The 23,627-nt window shown below is 61.1% G+C and overlaps 1 protein-coding gene across 7 annotated transcripts in view; it reads right to left on the bottom strand.

Annotated features, from left to right (window-relative positions):
• PTPRF (protein tyrosine phosphatase receptor type F) overlaps positions 1-23,627 on the bottom strand; it is an 85,886-nt gene that overhangs the window by 14,223 nt on the left and 48,036 nt on the right. For 2 of the 7 annotated variants that reach the window (XM_087865795.1, XM_045799768.2), the window contains exons 8-21: positions 17,507-17,776; positions 15,253-15,834; positions 14,863-14,999; positions 14,282-14,426; positions 10,482-10,787; positions 9,659-9,852; positions 6,590-6,616; positions 5,143-5,260; positions 4,485-5,063; positions 3,748-3,845; positions 3,311-3,564; positions 3,128-3,221; positions 2,310-2,525; positions 1,829-1,983 (exon numbers count right to left, since the gene is read on the bottom strand). In XM_087865795.1, the coding sequence (XP_087721921.1) occupies positions 1,829-1,983; positions 2,310-2,525; positions 3,128-3,221; positions 3,311-3,564; positions 3,748-3,845; positions 4,485-5,063; positions 5,143-5,260; positions 6,590-6,616; positions 9,659-9,852; positions 10,482-10,787; positions 14,282-14,426; positions 14,863-14,999; positions 15,253-15,834; positions 17,507-17,776 (3,175 nt within the window). The remainder of the gene's footprint in view (positions 1-1,828; positions 1,984-2,309; positions 2,526-3,127; positions 3,222-3,310; positions 3,565-3,747; positions 3,846-4,484; positions 5,064-5,142; positions 5,261-6,589; positions 6,617-9,658; positions 9,853-10,481; positions 10,788-14,281; positions 14,427-14,862; positions 15,000-15,252; positions 15,835-17,506; positions 17,777-23,627) is intronic. The other 5 variants (XM_087865796.1, XM_087865797.1, XM_087865799.1 and 2 more) reach the window with 3 other exon arrangements.

Raw genomic sequence — 23,627 nt, 5'->3', positions numbered from 1 at the left:
AAAGCCCCGCCCCTCCCTGCTGGGCCCGAAATGTGCACAGGGATAAGAAGTGAAGGGGGAGGCATGTGAAGAGAGAAGGAATGACTCCTACCTTTCTCGTTTACTAGGTCCCGAAAGACAAGCAAGGACAGAAGAAAGGAATGGTCATTGTTTTCCGCCAAGCACTCGGGTCCTCTTACGATAAGGGGGACACTGAGGAACCCGTTTATGGCACTTATGTGGCACTCATAGGCAGGGGGTTGGCTCTCCTGACAGACCCCAGGACCCAGACGGGGTGGGAAGGAGGATGAGTGGGGTGTGGGACATTCCTTCAATTGCCCCCCGCCCTCCAGTCTCCATGCCCTGGACCAGGAAAGCCTGGCCCTATCTACCCTGGGAGGAAGGAATTAACTCTTCAAGAAGGAGGCCCTTGGTCCAGGTTAGGGGTCAGGGGCAGGGGAGAGATGGGGCACAGAGCAAAAAACCCCAATGTGGAGACGTGTTCAGACACACAGACCAACATGGGTTCATTGCAAGTGTTCACGAACATACCCTATGGGCTAGCAGTATGGTGGGTGCTAGAAACGCAGGCCTTATCATGTGCCCACTGGGGTAGACAGGGGGCAATGTGGGGAAGAAGCAGGGACCCAGGAGAGTCTTGTGGGTACCAGAGTCAGGAAGGGAGTCTTTTTATCTTTCCTTTTTTTGGAATTAAGTTCTACGCCCAGTGTGGGGCTTGAACTCACAACCCCAAGATCAAGAGTTGCGTGCTCTGCCGACTGAGCCAGCCAGGCGCCTCTGGAAGGGAGTCTGGAAGGACGCAATGGCAGCAGCTGGGTGGGCCTGAGCGGGAAAGCTGCAGAGTGGAGGGGGCGTAGCCCCGGCCGGCCGGGGAACCACATCAAGTCAGTGCCGATGTCGGGAATGGCAGCAGGGGCCAGACTAGCCAGGCGTTTGATCGTCAGGTGACAGGTCATGCTCCATTTTTGGAGCCACTAAGAATTTTAAACTGAGGGTGAAAAATCTTTGGGAAGTACCTCTCAGGCTGGCAGGCGGATGAAGAGAAGGGGCAGCTCCAAGCGTGGGTGGCTACTACCACCCAAGAGAGAGGGCCGAGGAGTAGTGTGTGCCAGGGCCCAGCTAAGCCTACACGCACTGCCTTGTGGGGAGCCCACCGGGAGGGGAGGAGAGGCAGATGCAGCCGTCCTCAGGACAGAACTCCCAGCGAACCGGGCGGAGTAAGAGGGAAGAGGAGGGGGGAGGCTGGCATCCAGGTTTCCGGTTGCTAACTAGGTGGAGGGACCAGTCCCCTCCGGATAGGGACTGGAGGAAGAAGGTTAAGGGGAAGGTTTGAGACACACTGAGTCTGGGACAGCCGTGGATGCTGTGGTTACACCAGAAGCTCAATGAACGTGGGCCAACTGAATGTCCGTGGGCGTGTGGGCCTGCTGTTGGGTCTGGACCTCTGGAGGAGGAAGTGGAAGAGCCAGCTGAGGAGTCACCTCGGGGTGGTGGCAGAGCGAGTGCTGAAAGTAGGAGACCAGGGAGGGCGGTGTCCTGAAGCTCAAAGACAGACATGCTCACATCCACCGAAACAGAGACAGATGGACAGACGTGCCCAGGGACGCAAGTGAACCAGCCCTCTGTGAAGCTTTGGCTCTTGTCACACCGAGATTAACACACATGCGTGTGCGCACACGCTGCTTCTGCTGTGCTGGGCTTCCCGCTGAGCCCAGGAGCTGGGGTGCAGGCCGCCGTGGCTGCCCTGCACCTGCATGACCCGTGCCAGGAAGGACGTCAGAGTCCAGGGGCAGGTGGCTGCCCCTGGAGCCCTGAGCGCAGCACTCACCTCTTGAACAGGAGGATGGCGATGACAATGAGGATGATGAGGATGACTGCCAGGACGGGGCCTGTCACCCACAGCATCTCAGGCTCCTCTTGCTGCTGGGCTGGTGTCACCTGGACCACGATCTCATCGGAGTAGGGGCTGGAGGCATAGCGCTTCTGTGGCCCGGTGGAGGAACAGCATGGGTGATGAGCTCAGGGCGAGATCCCCCACCCTCTGCCCACCAAACCTGGAGGACGGGCTCTGGGGCTGGGCTCTGCGGGGCTGGCAGGGCTGGCTCCTCAGGGGCTGACTTGAGCCCGGCCAGCTGACTGAGTCCCTAGGGCCAGATTAGGTCTGGCCTCCTGGGTCCTCGGGGCTGATGTCTTTTGAGATAACCTCGTGCAGTTCTGAGATCTCTGGGGCAGCCCTAGGTCTGGGATCTCACAGTGTTTGAGACCGGCCTACTCTCGGGCTGCCGGGAGCCCAGGAGCCTAAGGCAGACCTGGTCCGTGGGCTCCTTCAGGGAGGCGAGCACGAAGCACTGGTAGCTCAGGTCCGGAGACAGCGGCCGGTTGTAGAAGCCCCGGTAGCTCTTCTTGTCCCCCAGGGTGAAGGTGTCGGGGAGCTCGTCCACCTGAGCAGCCACGTAGGGCTTCAGCCGCTCTGTCTGCCGCCGCCGCCGCCGCGCCCCACCGCCCTGCTCGATGGCCTCCAGAAGCTGACAGAGCAGAGCATAGGAGTCACACCAACCTCCGCCCATGTGCCCCTGGACCTGTGGCCTCAGACACGTTCTCCCTGGACGGAGACCAAGGCTCACCTTCTACGTAAGGGGCCCGAGCCTGGCCTGGCCCACCGTCCTCGAGGAATAGTGCCACATACCAGCACACGGCAACGTCACTGCCCCCCCCCCCCCCCGCCCAGCCCGGTGAGAAGAGGGCCTCTGGGTCACCTGCCCCTCACCCTGAGAGGGCTGGCTCCACACCTCTGCGGGGGGACGATGGGGGATGCCCAATATGCTGGGCGTTCTGCTCCAGCCCTTGGGACTGCCCCAAGTCTACAGGGCTCAGGAGCCTCCAGACCCGCAGAGCGGTCTCTGCTCCTTCCCATCCTGGGGGAGCCTTGGCAAAACCCTCCAGGGAGTCTCTGTAGGCCTTCCGGGACTTTTCTGAGAACTTGCGGGGGCCGCTTCAGAGTCCCAGAGAGGGCCAGGCTGCCAGCCAGAGCAGCCAGAGTGATTCCAGCTTGGGGGCGTCACTGGGGCCACAGCCAACCAGCGCAACAGGGCTGTCCTGAGCGGTGCCCCGTCCCATCCGCAGGCACCTCGTCCAGCTCTAGCTCCTCCGGTGTGCTCCATCTCGGGGCCAGCATGCTCCCGCCCACACGGTCGATGGGCACCACCACGATGTAGAACCACCTGGGCGGGCAGAGCGGGGATCAGGGCTGTCGTCGCCCCCGCGCGTCCCCGGCCCCGCCCCTCACCCCCGCACTGCCTCCTCCGCACACCTGATGAGGGAGGTATCCTGCACGTGGGGCATGGAGAGGGTGAAGCGGCCGTCCTCTATGTAGGCGGAGGCGGGCAGCGGCTTGTGCGGCAGGATGTCCGGGGCCGTGCGGATGGACACCAGGTGCTGCAGGCCCCCCGCGCTGCTGCCGCGGTTCATTAGCACAAACGAGTACTCCGTGTTCGGCTGCAGGTCTGCGATCAGCTTCCGCATGGAGTGCCCGTCCACCTCCACACTCTGCCCGTTGTACAGAATCTGGAGGCGAGAGGGGGAGGCAGTGCACGGAGCTGAGCCTCCCCATCACGGGCCCACAGGGCAGAGCGGGTGTGTACCCCCAACTGGGAAGCTGCGTCACAGACACCCCCACGTAGGACTGGACGACAGCCCGTGGCAGGCCTGCGCGTGTGCTAGGCTTGGATGGCCGTGGCCCTCACCCACCTTGAAGGGTACAGCCGACTTGTAGGAGTCGGGGACCTCCCAGCTGAGCAGCACAGACGTCTTCATCGCGGCCGCCACGCGGAAGTTCTTGGCGAACACTGTGGAACACAACGGGGGAGGAGGGGGGTGTCAGCTCTGGCCGCGTAACCAGGCCGGGGCGAAGGGTTCCCTGCCGGAAGGAGATGCTGGTCGGGGCTGGGGGCCAGGAATGGCTGCAGAGGCCAGGAAGCCCACTCCTAGCCAGCTTCCAATCACACAGCTCAGCTCTCAGCCCAAACTCCTCTTCACAACGAACACCGAGCCAGGCAGGTGCCAGGGGACCCGTGGTCGGGATCTCGAGGTGCTGGTCAGTGACCGGATGTCAGTGGGAGCTGGTCATGAGCTGCATGAGACCCCACACCAGAGCACAGTGGAGCATGTTTGCTAGAAGTCAGTGGGTCATGGCCCCGAGAGGTTAGTGTCCCACACCCAAGAATGGTGATGCAGTCGAAAGAGATCAGTGGGTCAAGGTCACGAGAGACTGGAGTCGCACAGCAGAGGTCAGTAGGTCAAGGAGAGCAGAGGTCAAGGGTAGCACACCGAGAACGTGGCGCCTGTTGGCTAGAGGTTAGTGGTCATGGTCATGAGAGACTGGAGGAGGGTCACACAGCAGAGGCTGGTGGATCACAGTCACCAGAGGTCAGTGGGTCAAGGAGAGCAGAGATCCCCAGGCGCGGCCACGTGCCCGCAGCACACACCTTGCTCCACGGGCATGGTCCGGGACTGGATGCTGGGGCTGAGTGGGCCGGCGCCTTTGCCGGTCCGCGCGCGGACCTTGATGTCGTAAGTGGTGTCCGGCTTGAGGCCGGACAGCGTAAGGCGGGTGTGCGCAGTGACGTTCTGCAGTTCCTGCTGGCTGTTGATGTCACGGTACACCACGGAGTAGTTGGTGATGTGCCCGTTCCTCTCCGCCAGCACCGGGGGGTCCCAGGTCAGCTCCGTGGTGGAGGTGGTCAGCCCTATCACACGCAGGTTTTGGGGGAAGCCGCTGGGTGCGTCCTCAGGAGTCGTGATCTCCTTCTGGAACTCCTCTCCGAGGCCAGCCCGGTTCTTGGCGGCCAGCTGGAAAATGTAGGTGGCTCCCTTGTGTAGGCCGATGACCGTAAAGTGCTGTTTGTCCTTGCCAAAATCCATGCTGGTGGGCTCTGGCTCGTCGGCGCGGCGGTACTGCAGCCGGTAGCCCAGCAGTTCTCCGGGGAGCTCCTTGGGCGGTTGCCACTGCAGCAGCGCGGTGTTCATGGCTGTGGTGCTGACCATCATGGTGGGCCGGCCTGGGACTGAACAACCACGCGCTGGGCTCTGGTGCCGCCCACCTGGCTGCCCCGCCCTCGGCTCTGTCCCTGACCCCTCACTCACCTGCCCCCGTTGTGGTGACAATTTTGGGCTTGCTGCGGGCACCATCTCCCTTGGTGGTGTAGGCGGCGACGGTAACAGAATAGGTGGTCTCTGGGGTCAGGCCGCTGATGGTGGTTTCCTGAGGATGAGGAGGGACCCATTCCCGTCACCGAGGAGCAAGGAGGCCAGCCCGTGCCAGCCACCTCAGGACCTCAGCCGGTGGGGAGTCTCTGGGGCACACGGGGCCGGAGGTGCCGTGCCATGCTGGGCTCTGCCGGACGCAGGGCAGGCAGGTGGGGCGTGCGCCCGGGAGGACCCGCCCGTCCCAGGAGCTGCACGCCTGGAGCAGACTGCTCCCTCTTCCTTTCAGGTAAGAACAAAGGGCTACACTGTTCCTCCACTCCACCGTACCGCGAGTGACACCTCACGAGGTCTGTGCATACATGACACACAGGGCACAGAGCTTCGCACGCACACAGCACCTCGCGTGGCTCTTGGCACAGCACCTCGTGTGGCTCTGTGTAAGCAGGCAGGGGGCCACTGCAGTGCACGTGTGTGCACACACACACGCGCGCGTGCGCCCATCCACACCCACACCCGCAAGCAAGGTGGACTGGGCCAAGGTGCTACCCTGCAGGACCCATGAGGACCCCACCTGACCTCATGTAGATATGGGCTCTGTGAACACCGTATACCTCGCAATACCTTGTGAGACAGGGAAGAAAGTTGAGGACAGCAACCCCCCACCGTGGGGAACGTTACTCCCCCACTGTCCCGGGAGATGCCTAAGAAGTCAGCCAGGGCAGTGTCTCCCAGCCTCGGCAGGCCCTGCCTATGCCCATCTCCAGCCGAGGCATCACTTCCAGACATGCGGAGAAACACCACAGGAGGCCAAGCCACGCCACACGGAGGGGAGAGTGGGAAGAGGGGAGGGAACCACCGTGCAGTGGGAGCAGAGCTGTCACCACCAACCCTGGTGTCCCTCCAGCTCTGAGTCTCAGGTGGGGCCACTGCAGCCACCACCGACCCCTCGCAGACACCCTCCTGCCCCAGCTGGAGGGCGTCCCAGGGCTGGGGCTCCAGAATGCACCAATGCCGGAACCGGCTCCCCAGATTTCCCTCCCAGCCTGGGCCAGGAGCCGGTGATTTTTCACTCCAGAGATCAATAAGGCCTAATGATCAGGATCGGATTTAACTCCATCCCCGTCTGGCCAGAGCAGGGGCCAGGCCCTGGTCGATCACAAACACTGGCCTCAAATTGCTGCTCGACAGGCGAGAAGTAAGGATTAGAGGAAATGCCAATCGCTGCTCAGCTCGCCGCCTGAGTCTAAACGCCAATTTTCTCCGGATGTGGCTGGTGCCCTGTGGATCTCGGCAGCTCAGGCTGGGGGGGAAGGCGGGGGAGGGGAGCGTCCCACGAGCCCAGCCTGACCCAGGTCTCGCCCGCGCTCGCACACCTGTTACTTACATAGTCCTCGGACTCCTCTGGCCGCCACTGACCGCAGGAGAGAGAGAAAGGGAGACAGGATGTGAAGGACTCTGACTGGAGTGGGCCTGGCCCAGGGAAGGGCAGAGGGAGGGCACAGGCCTCTAAGGGGCCTGCCCATGGGGGCAGCACCCCAGGACCACTCCCCATCCGCAGATCCCAGCCCATGCTGTTTGCCAGGGCTGAGGTGGGGAGGGAGACCAGGAGGGCACACGGCCTGAACGGGAGGGCTCCAGGACAGAGGGACCAGAGAGCGCCACCTACAGGTGCTTTGAGGAAGAGGTTGCCAGACACTGGGAAGACACTGGGAGAGTCTGGCCTGGGCCAGTCCTGGCCTATGCCTGTTGTCATGGTACGATTATTCAGTGTCTCCTTTCACTTTCCAAAGTCTCCCAGTTGGGAGACAGATGACACAGCTGGCCCAGGCAGGAGCATATCTCAGGAACAGTGAGAGCTGCATCAGTCAGGGCCAGGAGGTCGGGGGGCAGGCGGGCCAGCAAGATGGTCAAAGTGTGAATGCCAGGCTTGGAGCCTGGGCCATTCCCCACAGGCACAGGGGAAGCACTCAGACCTCTATTCCTTGCCGGGGCTGCCTGAGGTCTCACTGCGGTAGGAAGGCATATTTCCGGGCTGGCAATGTCCCTATTTCTTAGTATACTCTTCTTTATGCCACAGCGCGTGCAGATGCACTAGCTGGACAGACAGAAGGAGTGAGGCGTCCCTTCTGTGGTCCTGTGGCACCGGAGGGCTGAAGTTGGCTGGTGTCCAGCACATCAAAGGGAGATGGCCCTCCGGGCTAGACGGACCATGGGGTCCTCTGGTCCAACCACCCTCGAAGTGCTGGTCCGGCTTCTGTCCACTGACCCCAGCTCCTCCTGTTCTGGGAAGCTCTGCTGGAAAGGTCTTGCAAGGAGCCTGGGACAGAATATGACAGCAGGCCCTCAATGGGTCCCTACTGGCCGTGGCCACTTTCAAGGGTGTGACTGGGCCCACTTCCTAGTGGTTCCTTGCCTGGGGCGGGGGGAAGACTCTCGCTGTCCAAGCCAGGCCTGGGTATGAAGGTTCTCAGACAGCACCACTCCCATGTCAGAGGCAAAGTGAGGGAGAAGAAGGAAAGACAAAGTGGATGCAGCAACATGGAGGGAGAGAAGATGGAAGGGAGCAGCAGAAAGGAGAGAGAGGAGGACAAGGCAGGCACAGTCAGTGAGAGGAGACAACAAAGAGAGGGAGGAAAAACATACTGTGAAAAACAGGTAAACCCGAGATGGAGACATACATAGAAGGCTGCACACTCGAGGGGCGTGTGACCCCCATGGTGCTTCCAGAACTGATGGGGGCCCTGGGCTGAGCAGGTGAAGGACAGGCTGTGGTGGTCTTGACAGGGTGGTCAGTGGACAGCTGGGCCCTGTGGCCAGGCAGGGGACCAGGCCCCATCTGCTCTCCCCCTGGCTTGGAGCAGAATGACCCGGTCCAGCACCGAGGTCCCAGGGGGCCAGTCCTAGGGGGCCACCAGGGCAGGCCCTCCATCTTCAGTTGGCTTTCCTGGAGCCCAGGCTCATGTCTGCCCCCTGTCATGGCATGTCTGAGGCCACAAGGACAGTGTCCCTCCTCCTGTGGCCCAGCTCCCTTCAAACCACTTGGAACCAGAAGGGGGCACTTGAAAGGGTGCCTTGGAAACCCCACTGGCTGCAGCTGGGCCGCTGGCCCCCGAGGATGGGAGGGGCTGGAGGGAGCCCATTCCTGGGATGTTTCTGGGTGGGTGTGTCTGTGGAGGCTCCCGGAGTCGTCCTCAACCTGCCCCAGGAATGTCGCCGGGTGCACAAGTCCGCCTCCCCACCCCGGTGCTGTCTCAGCGCTGGGCAAGCTGAGAGGAGGAAGAGAGCACCCTCTGGCCAGAGAGGAATTTTGCCTGAGTGCTAAGCCCAGCCAGAGGCAGGCAGGCCCCATCTGTCCGTGTGGGTGAGCCCACCCTGAGCACAACACGTAGAACACGGGATCTGCCCCTGCACCTCTGGGCCCAGCCCAGGGTGGGGGGAAAAGCTGGACGGGGAAGGCATGTGGGCTCTGAGGGGAATCTGGGCTCCTTCCCCCAGGGCTGGCGCAGTGCTGCTCACTGTGGATCCCCTCCCAAGGCCCTGATTCTGGCTGGGGAGACCCTGAAAGCAGACCACCAGCTAGGACTCTTCAGCAGAATATTTGGGGAGGAAACTCGCCATAGCAATTACAGCTCTTTTCAGGAGTCCAGAGACCGGGTTTCTTGTCCAGACTCAGCCACCGACTTACTGGGAAATTCTGGGCCATTCACATAACCTCCCAGTATCTCAGATTCTAGAATAGCAAACCAGTGCTCGGGATACCCCAGGGACCTCACCCCAAGCTCACAGGTGAAATCATTATCCCCTGGAAGCACACAGAAGAAGACATGAGGCTGGCTGCCAGGCCCAGACCTTGAGCGTAAACACCAGCAGCTGAGCCACCCTCCTGGGGGCCAGGCCCAGAGCAACACCCCAGTTCAGCCATTCACAAAACTCTGCCATGGCCAAAGCCCGAGTGGGGGCAGATGACGTCAGGAGTGCTCGCCCTGCCCTGGCTGGGAGAGGAATAGCCGGCCAGCCCAGCACTGTTGAGGAGAAAGGAAAATCTTAAATCCCAGACTAACTGACAGTGAACTTGCTTCCTGCAAAACACAAAGGAGGGCTGGGGGGGGGGGGGTGAAGCCTGAGCAGGGGGTGACAGCAGAAGCCGGGGTCTGTGCTCCTCACTGCCAGGGCTGGCGTCTGAGCCACAGAGATGACGGCCAGGCTGGGACAGTCACCAGGGCAGATGGGGCTGGCATCGCTCAGGCAGACCCGAGACGGAAGAGGGAGTGTTCCTGGAAGCTAGCCCTAATGTCCTGGTCTGAGCGGCCCCAAGCCTGACACACAGCAGGACATCTCAGTGTCTGAGTCTCCTGCGGGCAGGCAGGGGACGGGACGAACCTGGGCTCTGCAGAGGTAGGGCTGTGTGCTGGTCCAGCCCACCTTCCCACCCTGCCACCGGCCAGCGGCGTACCTGGGCCTCCGCCAGCATGACGTCCTGGATGATGGGTGGGCCACGGGTCTCGCCGTTCTCCAGCCGCACATAGGTGACCTGGTAGCCACGGATCTGGCCGTGCTGCTTGCTGGGGACGGGCAGCTTCCAAGAGACGCGCACAGCGGTGGAATTCAGTGGCTCTACCTCCACCTTCCGTGGTGGCCCACTGGGCACTGGGGACCAGGAAGAGAAGAAAGTCAGGCCTGGTGGTATGGACCTCGGTGCTGGGGGCACAGCACACTCCAGGGCCTTGCCTTTGCACTCCACTGCCCCAGGAAAGGCCCTGATAGAGTTTCTGTAGACTGTCCCTGCCGGGAACATGGACGGCTCCCGTTGCCTAGCACAGGGAAGGCCTGCCGATCCCTCTGGCCTTGAGTTGCCTCACTCGGTGGGGAGGGGAGGGGTGAGGCACCAGGCCCTACCTAAAGTCAGCACAACCTGTCCCATCTTCTGGGCCCCCACATCATGCCAACGTCTGGCCAAGACCGAGTCTCGCTGATTCTACTCTGAGCATCCCTTGCACCAGTCTTCCCAATCTCCACCTCCCAGATCTTAGGTGGGGCTGCTGCTTCTGTCTAAGCCTCGCGAGGCTCCAGCTTTCTTGGAGCTAGCCCCAAAGGCTGGGGTTTGGGCACAGGCTATCCCATCAGCTACATTTCCTCAGTGTGGGCTATTAAGCCTGCAGCAGGCAGGCTGGTCCTTCCTGGCTTGCGTGAGGCACAGGCCCTGGGGGTGCGAGGTGGGTGGTGTCTGGGAGGGGTGCCTCCCCTCCCCCGCCCTACCCCTCAGCGCCACCGCCTACCGTCTTCGTCCGTGCGCACTAGCACCGGGCTGCTCTCCGGGCCGGGGCCCACGTCTGTGTGCGCCCGCACCCACACCCGGTACTCCGTCCACTTCTCCAGGCCCACCAGGTCCCAGCTGGAGTGCTCGCGACTGATGCTCTCCACCACATGCCGCCCTCGGTCCTCGCCGTCCACTGCCTCGTAAGCCACCGAGTACTGGGTGATGACGCCGTTGCGGCTGGCGGCCGGCGGCGGGACCCAACTTACCCGGACTGTGGTGGAGCCCGTGCTCACACAGGTCACCTTCTGGGGAGGGGCAGAGGGGGCTGGGGAAGACAAATGGGGGGAAGCAGGCAGATGGAGGGTGGGGGTCGCAGGCACGGTGACTAGTCACAGAGGATGGGAAACTCACCCAGGCAGGCTACTCCCCGAGTGCAGGATGGCTATCCCGGGGCCCCTCCTAGGCAGGCTGCCACGGCTGCTGCCAGCCGGCGTGGCTCCCTCTGGACCACAGGCTCTCCACACACACACACACACACACACACACACACACACACACTCACTCACGCGCACGGTGTCTCCCACACACACATATGGTGTCTTTCACACAGCGCCTCACACACACACAGGGGCTCTCCGACACATATGCTTGTCTCGCATAAAACACACACCCTGCCAGCTACACACAGGCATGGGTCATGACTCCCCACCCTGTCACCCTTGGTTCCACATACAACCACCTACGGAGACCCTCCAGCGGCTGTGCCCCTAGCTCTCGTCAGGACTGGCAGCCACAGTGACCCATCTCTGTGCCTACGTGGGCAGGGTGCCTGTGCTGGAGCCGCGAGCAGCCACAGAGACTGGAGGCCAGACGGGAAAGAGGCCAATGGCCCTGGCTAATTTGGAGAACATGACCCCACAGAGGTGCTCTCGCTCCATGAGTTCTTTGGGGTTAGGAGGCAGGTCTGTGCCCCCCTTGTTCCCAGCGACGTTTCCAGGCCGTATCCCCACTGAGGAACCTGGTGCTATTACATGGCTTCCTCGCCATCTTGAGCGCTGCTCCCACCCCCTGCCAGGGTGACTTCAGCAGTCTCCCTCTCCGGCCCCTGAGCCCCTCATCTCCAGGGCTTTCTCCCCTGCACTGCTGTGGCCATGCCCTAGATACTGCCACACTCAGAATGGCCCTACTCCCCAAAACGTGGCCTCCAACACCCCCTTGCAGACCCTCACCTTGTCCCAGCGCAGCTGCTCAAGGTCCCCGGCACTGTGCTGGCTCTACACACCCCCCTGCCCCCCGGGACCTCCGCCCATTGACCTACCATCCTTACCGGCCTCGGTATTGGGCTTTGAGCCCAAGGTCCTGCACTTCACCGCTCTACACATACCCCCAATTCCCTCACCTACTTCCCTTTCCGCACTCCCGCCCAGCCTGCGCCAAGCCCAGGACGGATCCAATCCTCTGCCCTGTTCAAGGCAGCCCGGGGGCAGGTAGAAAAATGTCGCCTGCCCATGCACTCTATGAGCACATCCCCAGTGGCCTCACCTGGGCGCCTGCAGCCTGCGGCCTCTGTTCTCTGCCCAGCTCACTCCGCCACTACACACAGAACGCTTTCCACCTCCTCCACGCTCCGCTAACCTCCAGCTCTCAGCTCACAACTGTCTCCCACTTTGCAGAGAAAACTGAAGCCTCCCACCAGCAGCTCCCTCCATCTCTTGGCACCAAACCCACTGAACAACTGCGACCTCACTGAGCCACCCTTGCTTCCCACGAGGGGGGAAGGTGTGCCCCGCCGTCTAAGGCGGAGCTCTCCCATCCGCGCTCTGTCCCCTTCCCCCACCTCCCTGAGCCTCCAAGATCCTTCTCTTCCCCGAATTTTCGACTTCTCTGTATGGACTCATTCCTAGTAACATTTACACATGCTCAAATTTTTCTTATCTTAATAGACAGAACCCATCGTCGGGCCCACAGCACCCCTCCTCCAGCTGCAGCGGTCCCCTCCCTCCGGCTAGTCCTCACAACACCCCTCCCAGCCCCTCCGCCGGGTGCCCGAAGCGGCGGCCCCTCCTGTGCTCCTCCGGCCCCGGCAGACCAGCAGCATCTGGTCTGCTCCTTCAAACTCTCTGCTTCCAACCACCAAGACACTCTCCTCTCCGGGATTTCCTGCTGTCTCTGGTCATCCTCCTCAGGGTCCCCCAGCTCTAGCCCAGCATGGCCACTCGCATAGCGTAAGGCCTCCCCGGCTGCGGCGCCTGCTTCGGTCCCACTTCCTACCGTCTTTCTGGGTCTACACACCAGAAGCGCACAATTCGCCTGATGCTCCCCTTTCCCTCAGCATCCCAAAGCCAGTCCATCACCAGGTCCCGGGCAGCTGGCACCCCAGATGGCTCTCTAACCGCCCCCCCGCCAGCTTATCTGAGCTGCCCTCTTTTGCTTAGACTACCGCACGGCCTCCTAACCGGTGTCTGGCATCCTGCTGGGCTGTCCCATGCATTCTCGCCCGGCGGCCAGCCAGCCCTCCCACCTGTCCTCTCAACCTGTGGCCGGCTGCTGTGGTCGGGTGGCTGCTTCAGCCACACTGGCTCCCTGCTCGCCCCTGACCACAACTAAGTGCCTTCCTGCTTTAGGGCCTTTGCACCGGTTGCCCAAGGCCCGTGTCACCCACGGAAGCCCCCTTGGCCCCCTTAGACCAGAGGAAGCTCCCATCCCGTCATCTCTCCACTGCTATCTCCTCCACAGCACTTCACACAAATGTAATTAAAAGCTCATTTGGGTAATTGCAGGTTTAACATCTACCTGCCCCACTGGACGAGGATCCCTGCAGGTAAAGGCCACGTCAGGGTCATGCTGCCAGCCGTGCACCGTGCACGGGCCCAGCAGGGCGAGGCCGGGGCCTATAGGATGAATCTGTGCATACTAGGTCACACACGGCCTCCCCTCATCACTGGCACATTCACACACAGGCCCACGTCACCTCAGACACAGCTGTGTTTAAGGCTGCCGCCTGTGCTGTCTCGAAGCCATGGTCCCATCCAGCCACACATCCGTGGCCCCCACTGTGAGTACACAGAGCCTCATGGCCACTCAATCAGTGGGGCACACCAGACACTCACTCCTACAGGTGTGGCCCAGCCAGGTGGTCAGACGGGGTCACGCGCAGCCTCACGGCATCAGTCTCACGTACACAGTTAACACACAAAGCCACGAGGCTGTCACGCAAACGGTCTCACAGACGGTCTCACACACAGAAGGCCGCGTGGTCCTAAGGCAGGCACGTAGACATTCTCAGTCACACAGTCTCATTCTCACAGACGTGTCCCTACGTGCGGCTGGCTCAGTGTGAGATGACACAGCTCACATATTCTTCATGGTGGGGGTCATGAGGCAGGGAATGTAGGTGACAGGGGAGATGAGATGTGGGGATATGGAGAGGGAGGACAGCTGCCAAAGCGGGGACATGTCTGAGACATGGCAAGCATGGCTGTCCCACTGCTGAGAATGGCCTAGTCAGCTAGTTTGACCAGCACAGATGGGGGGGTCAGGGAGGGATGAGTCACAGACACAGAACTTACCTGGCCGGGGGGGCGGGGCCTGGGGGAGGGAGGGGCAGAAGTCGGGTGGGGAGCAGCGCCGGCAGCAGCTGCCTGGACGCAGACTGGCGGGAACTTACCTGTTCCTCTCTCAGCGTCCAGACCCGGAGCCCAGACCAGAGTCCAGTCCAGGGCCCAGCAGACCTGACCACCCCCCTGGTCAAGGGGGAAGGGTGTGTGTGTCTGTGTCCCAGCCCAGCCGTAGCAGGCAGTAGCCTCAGGAGACACTTACTGGACTGTGCCGTGCGGGCCTCAATGGTGGGGGTGAAGACGCCCACCCCCATCTCGGAACGGGCGGCCAGCTGGAAGTGGTACAGTGTGTCAGGCTTCAGGTCCTCTAGAGTGTAGGAGGAGGTGGGGTCGAAGGTCACCTTGTGCTGGAAGAGCAGGGAGCACTCACTGACTGTTCCCCAACATGGGCTGCACCTGACCCCTCTGGACCCACTGTGGCTCCAGGGCTGGCTCCATGTCACATGGCCCCTGGACCACACAAGGGACTCGGCGCAGCCCATGCCACGGACACCTCGCCGACTACATGGCCACGAACGCCTGAAACAAGGGGCTCTGGTGGCGAATTTGAGGGCTCTGCCAGTGCCATGTGAGCCACGGAGCCTGAGAGACCCAAGAAGAGACCTGGGGACTCTGTGCCCAGCACAGGGGTGACAAAGACTATAGATCATTCCCAGGGAAAAGCCTGGGGCCTGTGTCCACACAACCACAAAATCCAGAAAGCCTGCCTGGGTGAGGCCACCACAGGCCCTACGGGGTCAGGAGGAGCCCTCCTCCCTTCTCTTGTCCCCGCCGAGCACTCACCTGCTGGCCTTCATCCTCTGCTGCCCAGTACACCAGCTCATACTTGACGATCCGCTCCTGCGGGGGCAGCAGCCACGACAGCTGGATCCTGGTGTCCGACTCTGCCTCCGCCTGGAAGTCCGCCGGTTGGGCAGGCACTGCAACACCCCCACGCCAGGTGCCGTGAGCCTTACCAGTTCCCCTCGAGGGCAGGGGCGCCCAGAGAAAGAAGGCAGGGGAAGACGCCCCCGTGTCCCTGTCCTGCATCCCAAGCGACCACGCACGTGTGGAATAGAGGCCCTCCACCCCCCGCGGCCTGCAAGCCCATAGCCTGAGGATAGAGGCCCTGCCACAGCCTTGCCCAGCCTGGCCCCGCTGCCGCTGGCCAGCTGGCGCGCCGCCCACACCTACCTCCCTGCTGTGTCTTGACCTGGATGGCGGGGCTGGGAGGGCCGTCGCCCACGGCAGTGAAGGCCAGCACGCGCAGGCTGTAGGTGATACCAGGCAGTAGGCTGCCCACGGTGGTGAGGAGCCCCGCGTCCGTGTTGTGCTTGTGCCAGGCGCTCAGGGGGCGGCGGGAGTCGGGGGTGTAGTAGACGCGGTAGCCGCGCACCAGGCCGTTGGGCTCCTCGGGCGGCTCCCACTGCACCAGCATGGTGCTGGCGCTCAGCATGCGGGCCTGCACGCGGCGCGGCGGGCTGGAGGGCGCCTGCTCCCCCGTGCGCGCCCGCACCGCCTCGCTGGGCGGCCCTCGGCCGATGCTGTTCACCGCCAGCACGCGGAAGGCGTACTCTGAGAAAGGGCTGAGGCCGCCGATGCTGTAGCGCGTCATGGACACACCATCCACCTCCTGGAAGGGCCCCTCCGCACCTGCTGCGCGGTACTGGATGCCGTAGTAGGCCACCGGCTCCGAGTTCCCGGAGTCCCAGGTCAGGGTGACGCTGGTGGCAGTCGTCTCTGTCACCACAAGGTCAATCGGAGGTTTCGGCAGAGCTGGGAACGAAGGGGGAGGCTCAGAGCTGCCTGCGGTCACGACCCCAGGAGCCAACCCCGCCCGGGGTGTTATCCGACCAGAGTGTGGCTGAGCCCCACAGCCTCCCTTGAAGAACGGCCTGGAAAGCTGGAGGTGACCGCTAAGGGCACCACCTAGTGGGGGATGGTGACACTTGTCGGTGCCCCCAGGGGCCCTCGGTCATCTTGTGTCTACCGGTATCACTTCCAGAACTCACTGGACCAGGCCAGATGGAAGGCGCACAGGCTGGATGGCGGAGGTCTGCCTCTGGGGCCTGCCTACGCTCACCTGTGGGCACTCACGTGTAACTGGGGTTGCTGTTGGGAGAGATGTGCCTACAAGAACAGCCTGGATTTTATTTTATTTTATTTTTTTAAAGATTTTATTTATTTATGTGACAGAGAGACAGCCAGCGAGAGAGGGAACACAGCAGGGGGAGTGGGAGAGGAAGAAGCAGGCTCACAGCGGAGGAGCCCGATGTGGGACTCGATCCCGGTACGTCGGGATCACGCCCTGAGCCGAAGGCAGACGCCTTTAACGACTGTGCTACCCAGGCGCCCAGAACAGCCTGGATTTTAGAAAGAGTGATGGGCTGCTGGCCCCACACACCTGTGGCTTGGCTCAAATTGAAGGTGGAGAAGTCCCAGACCCAGAGCCAAGCACTTAACAAGTAATTACCAAGTGCCTGCTACATGCTGGGCACTGTGCTGGGGCTGAGGACACAAGGTCACATGGTTGGTCATATCCTTGCTCTCGTGAAGTTTACGTTCTAGGGTGAGTGGACAGTGCCGAGTCCATAATCATGACTATGGGGCATGCAAGGACAGCACCGAGCAGGGTGCTGAGCTGGGGAAAATCCACAAAGTCCTCAGAGCTGGACAGTGAGAGGACCAGCATGGCGAGGGTGGGACGAGGGCCTGGCGGAACCGAGCTGAGCCAGTAGGGCCGGGCGAGGTGAGTGAGGGCCCGGTCTTTACCCTAAAGGCAATGGGAGCCACTGGAGAGCTGTTTCTTAAAACAGAGTGCTGAGATGCTGCTCTGCATCTTCAAAGGATCATTCTAGTCGCAGAACGGAGGACAGCTCTGAGGGGGGAAGAGTGGATGCAGGGGGCCTGGAGGAGTGTGCGTGCCTATCCCAGGGCTCAGGCGGAGAGCCCACGTCCCCTTGGCCACTCTTCACCACATCCTTGACAGGAGGCTGGTGAGCCTGAGGGTGCGGGGTCCCATGGAGTGGCTAGGGGGCCATGCTGCGGCATCAGAGCCCCAAGGGTTCAAGGCCTTGCTCTGCCATTTACTCCCACATGACCCTGTGTCTCAGTTGCCTCATCTGTACAGGGGAACGAGGATGTCTACCTCCCGGGGTAACACAGACTGAACAAAGTGATCTCTGCTCACCACCACGGCAGAAGCAGAGGCACCCCAGGACCTCAGTACCTCTTAGCTATTACTACGAACACCAAGAATGACGGAAACCCCTCTCTCCACCACTGAGGGCCAGCAGGACCCCAGGGGGCACCCAGGAGAGGGCAATGACCCCTCGACCTCATCCACCCCCACCCCCACAGGCTCACCTGCTACAGGTGCCGGGACCACCTGTCACCCTCGGCAATGGGGCAGGCCACAGGCCACGGCAGGCACGCATGTGGCACTCACCTTTCACTGTGACCTGGGCTGTGGCCTCGATCATGCCGAGAGAGGAGATGGCCACACAGGTGTAGTTGGCAGAGCGCACGACATTGCTGAGCTCCAGCACATTGCGGCCAACTGGCATCTCGTCCTCCTTGGTGAGCTCCTCGGCCCCCATCATCCACTTCACGTAGGGCATGGGCGCGCCCACCGCAACACAAGTCAGGTTCACGCTGCCACCCGGCATCACCTCTTGGCTGCTGGGAGGGATCGAGAAACGAGGAGCCACACGGCGCACTGTGGGAGGAGGGAGAGAGGCACTCACAGGCCGGGCAAGACACTCGCGAGGATGGAAGGGCAGGGGCCCCTCATCCAGGAAGCCCCTCTTGTCAGAGCCGAACCCACCTCAGAGACAGGTGGGGCAGAGTCCCTGGGCCCCAGCTTACCACCTCCCATCCCACGCTCAGAGACTGGAACATGAGAGATTCCACAACCAAGCTCCCCCTTTACAGCCTAGGGAACTGAGGCCCAGAAAAGTCCTGCTGTCTGCCCAGGGTCACACAGGGACTCGGTGCAAGGCTCAGGCCTCGGGTCTATACTGTGGGCCTTGTCAGGGCCAACATTCCAGGCTGCTTTCCAGTGCCCACCCCTACCTGCTCCTGACCCCCCACCATGGGTCTCCAGAGGGGCTAACTGGGGCACCAGTGAGAGAAGTCCAGGCACCAAGGGCGGAGGACCTCAGAGCATGGCTGGGGCAGGGCAGAGGGGCTGGCCAGGAGTGACGTGGCCACCTTCTCTGGAGTCACTGCCTCCACCTCGAGGCCGTGACCCAAGGGAAGAGATGACCTCAGCCATGCGCAAGGCACAGCCTGGGAACCCAAGGGGAAGGGCCACCCCTCCGAAGGGGCTGGGCAGGGGCAAGGGATCAGGGCGGGCCAGGGACGTGGTCCGCGGGCAGGATGGGCATGACGATGGCAGTAACATGATGAGGGCGCCGAACAGACGGCTTTCTGCGCCAATGAACAAGGGTCTCAAGGGGGAGGGTGGCTGTGTCTGGCCACGGCCTCCGGCCTTGGGCTTCCCAGGCCAACGTGCAGCCTGGACCCCCCAAAGTTGCAAGCTTGACACGAACATTTGCAACATGCATAGGGAGGGCAGTCAGGCAAGACCTAGCCGTAGTCAGGCATGCTTGGCGTGCTGATGGGTCATGCAGCTGGTGGGCCGAGGCTGAGATGTGTCCTTCATGGGCACCCCTACAGACAGGGCCGGAGAACGCACACAGCGAGGCTACGTGACCAAAAGGCATCACTGAGAGTGTGTGTGGGTCTCTGAGGACCCGTGCTGGGGAGCCTGGCATGCAGAGGACCCATGCCATCGCATCAGGGGCCCCTCACTACAGGTTCCGGACTCTGATGCTCGGAGAGCCTCAGACCACAAAATCAGAGCCGGAAGTAACTACAGAGAGCACCCAGTCCAACCTCGGACCTCACTGCACAGGGTCAGGCTGTGGCCCAGAGACCAGACATCCAACGAATCACCAGGTCCTGTTAACGGATGGCCCAAAGTATCTTTCAAACCCACTACTTTCTTTCCGAACCAGAGGCTACTGCCCCCACCAGAGCCTCAGCCACCTCCCTCTCTCCTGGCACTGCGGTTTGAGCAGCTCTCTTCCAGAACCGGCCCTCCACCAACAGCTAGCACAAGTCTGTTCACATCACCTCTCTGTTAAACACCCCTGCATGGTCCCCTCAATGATTCCTCAGGCCACACAGCTGGACCCCACCTCACTCAGCCCCTGCCTCAACTCTGTCCACACCGCCTCGCTCGGAGACCTCTGGACAGAAGCCCCCGGCAAGCCATGTGTGACTGGCATCATGGGCTGAGTTCCCTCTGCCCCCGGGCTCACTGGGGTCTCAGTGTGTCGCACGGACGTCTAGTGTTCTACCTTATAGAACCGGCCTCCCTTTGGACTTTTGCAAAAACCATTAGAACAACAACTTTCTCTGTACTGCAGCGGCCAACCTTAGAAGAACCAAGAACCACCTTTCATAACACATGGGAGAACACGCTGGAGAACAAAGACATCAATTGTGGAGAGCAGAGCTGAGAGACAAACACAAAAGCCTGATCGAACTGTTGAACTACCTGGATCCAGCCCCGCCCGACACCAGATCGACTTCTACATATTTTAGTTTGGGAAGACAAGAATCTCCTTGTTTTGCTTAAGCTGATTAAGTAGGTTTCTGTCACTTGTCCCAGAGCTGGGAGTCCCCACGGAATGACGACAGCAAGTCATCGACAGAGACTTCTGCATGGCAAGACAATAGGTGGATCCCGGGCACGGCTGGCGGGAGGGACCCACGACAGGGAGCACTCTTTGAGCACTCCCTCAAATGGCACAAGAGGGAGACCAGGAGGCCAGGACAGTAGCATCAGCCAGCCCGGTGCTGCGTGCCCTCCAACGAGCTCTGGAGCTGGCCGTGGGGGGCGGGCCGTGGGAGGAGAGGCTCAGGCAGGCAGGTCTGTCTGCTGACCAGGCCCAGGCCTGCCAACAAAGGGAGGGGCCCAGCAGAGCCCTGGCTGGAGCAGAGCCTTATTAACCAATCAGCTCTTTATCCCCAGCCAGGCTTTTCGTTCACAAGCATCAGAACAGGCTCGGGGAAGGGAAACCCCTCTTGAGTTCCTACTATGTGAGGAAGGTTTCCTGCTATAGATCCTGTCACCTCCAGACTGCAGACAGGGGAACAGACTTAAGACTGATACTTTCAAGTGACGTGCCTCAGCTTAAGTATTATCAGGAGGTTGTCAGTGTGATGAAAAGCTCACACCCTTTTGAGGCCTGGCTGATAGGGTGGAAAAAAGACACCTAGGAGGCCTTGTGGAGAAGCTCCTGGGCTTCTGGGTAGCCAAGGCTGGCAGAATTTATTCTCCAGTTGGCAGAAGGATGGGGCTTGGAGAGCCTGTGCCAGGAGAGGTCATGGCTGCAAGTTTGACCCTGGCCAGTAGTGGAATCTTGGGGCCTGATTAGTCCCTGGACAGAAAAACAAAGAGCCCAGGGAAAGGCAGTAGGTTCTTGGCCAATAAACCTTGGGTCCCAACGTAAGCAGCGTAGAAAGCTGATGGGACCGTAACCCAAATGGTCCCGGGAGGGCAAAATCTTCTGTTCCATGGCCAGGAAATGGAGGCCTTTCAGAACAAACGTTGGGAATAGCTCTGTTTTTAGTTTTATTGTTCCCTCCTACATGCAGGTGGAAGAGAGAACTCCAGGGGCTAAGGATGAGTTTGAGAGGTCAGAAGAGACCCTTGGGATCATCCCTAGCACCAGGCAAGGGCCTCCAGCCCGGAGACTGCTGGGGATGGCACCCCTGACGCGTTCACTAGAATGCTCCGGGTACACGCACTCCGGGCACATGCGAGGCGTTCTGGTGTGAGATTTCCCCCAACTCAGGCTCAGCCTCCCTGCAGCGTGAGCGAGGTTAGGGGAGGTCTACAGAGGGAGGGTGGGGTCAATAGAGGTAAGACACAACTTCCTGGGATCCTGAGTGCCAGTGGGGCCCCGTGTCCTGGACCTGCCGGGATGGCCACCCTCATCCTAACAGCCGGGCGTGGCCGGCCCCTCCCTGCAGTAGCCCCACCCGCACTCCTCCCGCTGTCCCAGACACGAGGCCTCCAGAAGGGGCAGGACGCGCCCTGGACTCAATCTATTGACAGAAGCAACAGCAGGGAAGAAAAAACCAGAGCCGGGAAAAATGCACTTAGGGTCTAATCTTGGGCTCCGACAATGCCGGTCTATTACTGTTCCCCGTGCATCCTTAGTGCTGACGTTTTATAGACAATTTCCAAAACAGGGCTCTGCCATTTCTGGATTATATTTCAGCTGTAACTTTTAAGTCTAATTATTTGCGCTGACAACCCCGTATAATAGGGCGGTGTGGCGCCCGGAGGCATCAGCATTCAGTGGAGTGACAGCCTAATCGCAGGGGGAGGGCGGCCCCGCAATCTGCATTCACTCGCGGAAATTTCTCTGATGAAAATAACACAACATTAAGGAGGGGATAAGGGGCAGGATCCACTGTATCAAGATAAAATAACTCTTTAATAAATAACCTTGTGGCTGCCGCAGAGCAGTAATTAAATGCCGGCGCACTCGGCACACAGTTTTAAGTAAAGCTGGAAAAATGTAAGATGTAATTATCAGCGCCAAACAAATTACCAGCCCGGCAAATCCCCCTGGAATATTTAGAAACTCATTTCTGCCTTCCCGTTAAATATTTGTGTACGTGCTTTATTTTTGGTGGGACCGCAGAGGGGGAGAAGGGAAAGGGACCAGGGACCAGGGCGGTGGGGGGAAGGGGTGTAGGGGGAGGTGGCTGAGGGCTGGGCTGTCTCTGCTGATGACTGCTTTCTGAACGCCCCGGCAGATGCGCCCGGTCAGCGAAATGGTGTAACCGAAATGCCCCAGAGCTCGGGAGTGCATATGGACGGATGCTCAGAGCTGATATCTGAGCTGAGGCCACAGCCCTCCTCCAGACTGGCTCCCTTCTCCCTCCTGGAGGAAACCCAAGCCATGGAGATATGATGCAGAGGGGAGCAGGTGGCGCAAGTCTGCTCCCTGGGGCTCAGCCCAAAGCCCAGTGGACAGGTGAGTCTCCTCTGACCACTCAGACCACGTGACACAAGAATGACCGCTCATCCCTGCTGCCAGCCCCAAGACTAGGGATATCGGTCTGGCCCTGAGGGTGGGGCTGAGAACAGAGCCCCATGTGAGAATGCTCTGGAGCGGGCTAGAGCAGGGTCTCTGGGGAGCCCTTCCCAACCTGTGGCAGGGCTGGGGCCTCCTCTGGGGCTAAGTTGCAGTCAACTGTCCAGTCTGGAGTGAGCTCCCTGAATGTGAATGCTCAGCCCCCAGCACAGGCCTGAGGAAACGGGAGTGGGCTGGGGCAGAGGGGCCTGGGGCAGAGGGGCCTGGGGCAGATGGGAAGATCTTCGTTTGGCTCTGGTCAGGGAGGCAAGAGACAAGAGTGTGGGAGATTTCCTCCATGCCTAAGATAACGCCACCCACCTGTGCCAGGGACGCCAGGTTTCAAGAGGCAGATTGGGGCTGGGTGCCCCATGGAGCTTGGTGGGGACCTCGAAGTCAGGGCAGACCTGCGGGACTTTTGTCCTGCGCTGCAAGACCTTGAGGCAGGAGCTCGTCCTAAATTAGCCTTTTCCCTTTGTCTTCCCACTGGCTGCAGCTGAGCCCGGGCAAAGGTGGCGTTTAGGGGATGAGGTTGTGGAAGGAAGGCCCCGCAGGCACGTGTGCACACTACAGTGCTCACAGCCCCCCCGACCACTCAGGAGCCCCACCTGGCACAGGCGGCTGGCCCGGCCCAGGCATAACGGTGGGCACAGTGTCATGTCATGCACCATGCCTGCCTGACCGCCCCGAGCCCAGCTAAGGGAACATGCAGACACGTGGCACATCAGGGACCCAAGCAGCAGAAGCATGCAGGGCAGGGGGCCTGCCCACCCACCCCTAGTCCTGCCGGCCTGCCGGCCCAAACAACGCAGAGCAGAGCCCGACTGGCGGGCAGGCCTGGCTGGAGCGAGCCTGAGGGAGCTGACCGAGCCCGCTGGTCCCTACTGACGGGAGCATCCCATCGACGGGTGAACTGTAGATGGATAAGAAGTGAAAAGGACCAACCTTCTCGCTGATCTGAGAGATGAGAGTTTGGGTTGATGGCAGAGTGCGATGAGGATGAGGAGGGAATAAAAAAAGACAAGGAGAAACACAGAGAGAGTAAAAACAGGCCAACCTTCATCTGCCCACACAGCACGGACACGAGACAAGACTCTTGTGCCCCACGCACACGCACGTGCACGCAGGTGCGCGCGGACCACGCCGCTCACGAAAGACTCAGGACTCATGGAGGACACAGTGGACAGGGCTGGGTCCCACTGGCAGGTGCCGGGATGCCAAGGGCGGGACAGGGAGGGGTGGAAGGGGAGCACAGGTGGGCCCCCATGCCTCACGCACACCCCACGGCTCGACAGACCCAGTGAGCTGGGCTCTGGGGTCAGGGCCCCCCCAGCCCACAAACCCTCCAAGGCACGTGGGCCACTAGATTCCCACCACCCTGAAGGAGCCCCACACTGCAGGGCACCA

This window comes from Ursus americanus, chromosome 12 (genome assembly GCF_024610735.1).
Source record: "Ursus americanus isolate L20-20 chromosome 12, mUrsAme1.1.p, whole genome shotgun sequence".
Classification (NCBI taxonomy): domain Eukaryota; kingdom Metazoa; phylum Chordata; class Mammalia; order Carnivora; family Ursidae; genus Ursus; species Ursus americanus.
This window is presented reverse-complemented; position numbering and strand designations above follow the sequence as displayed.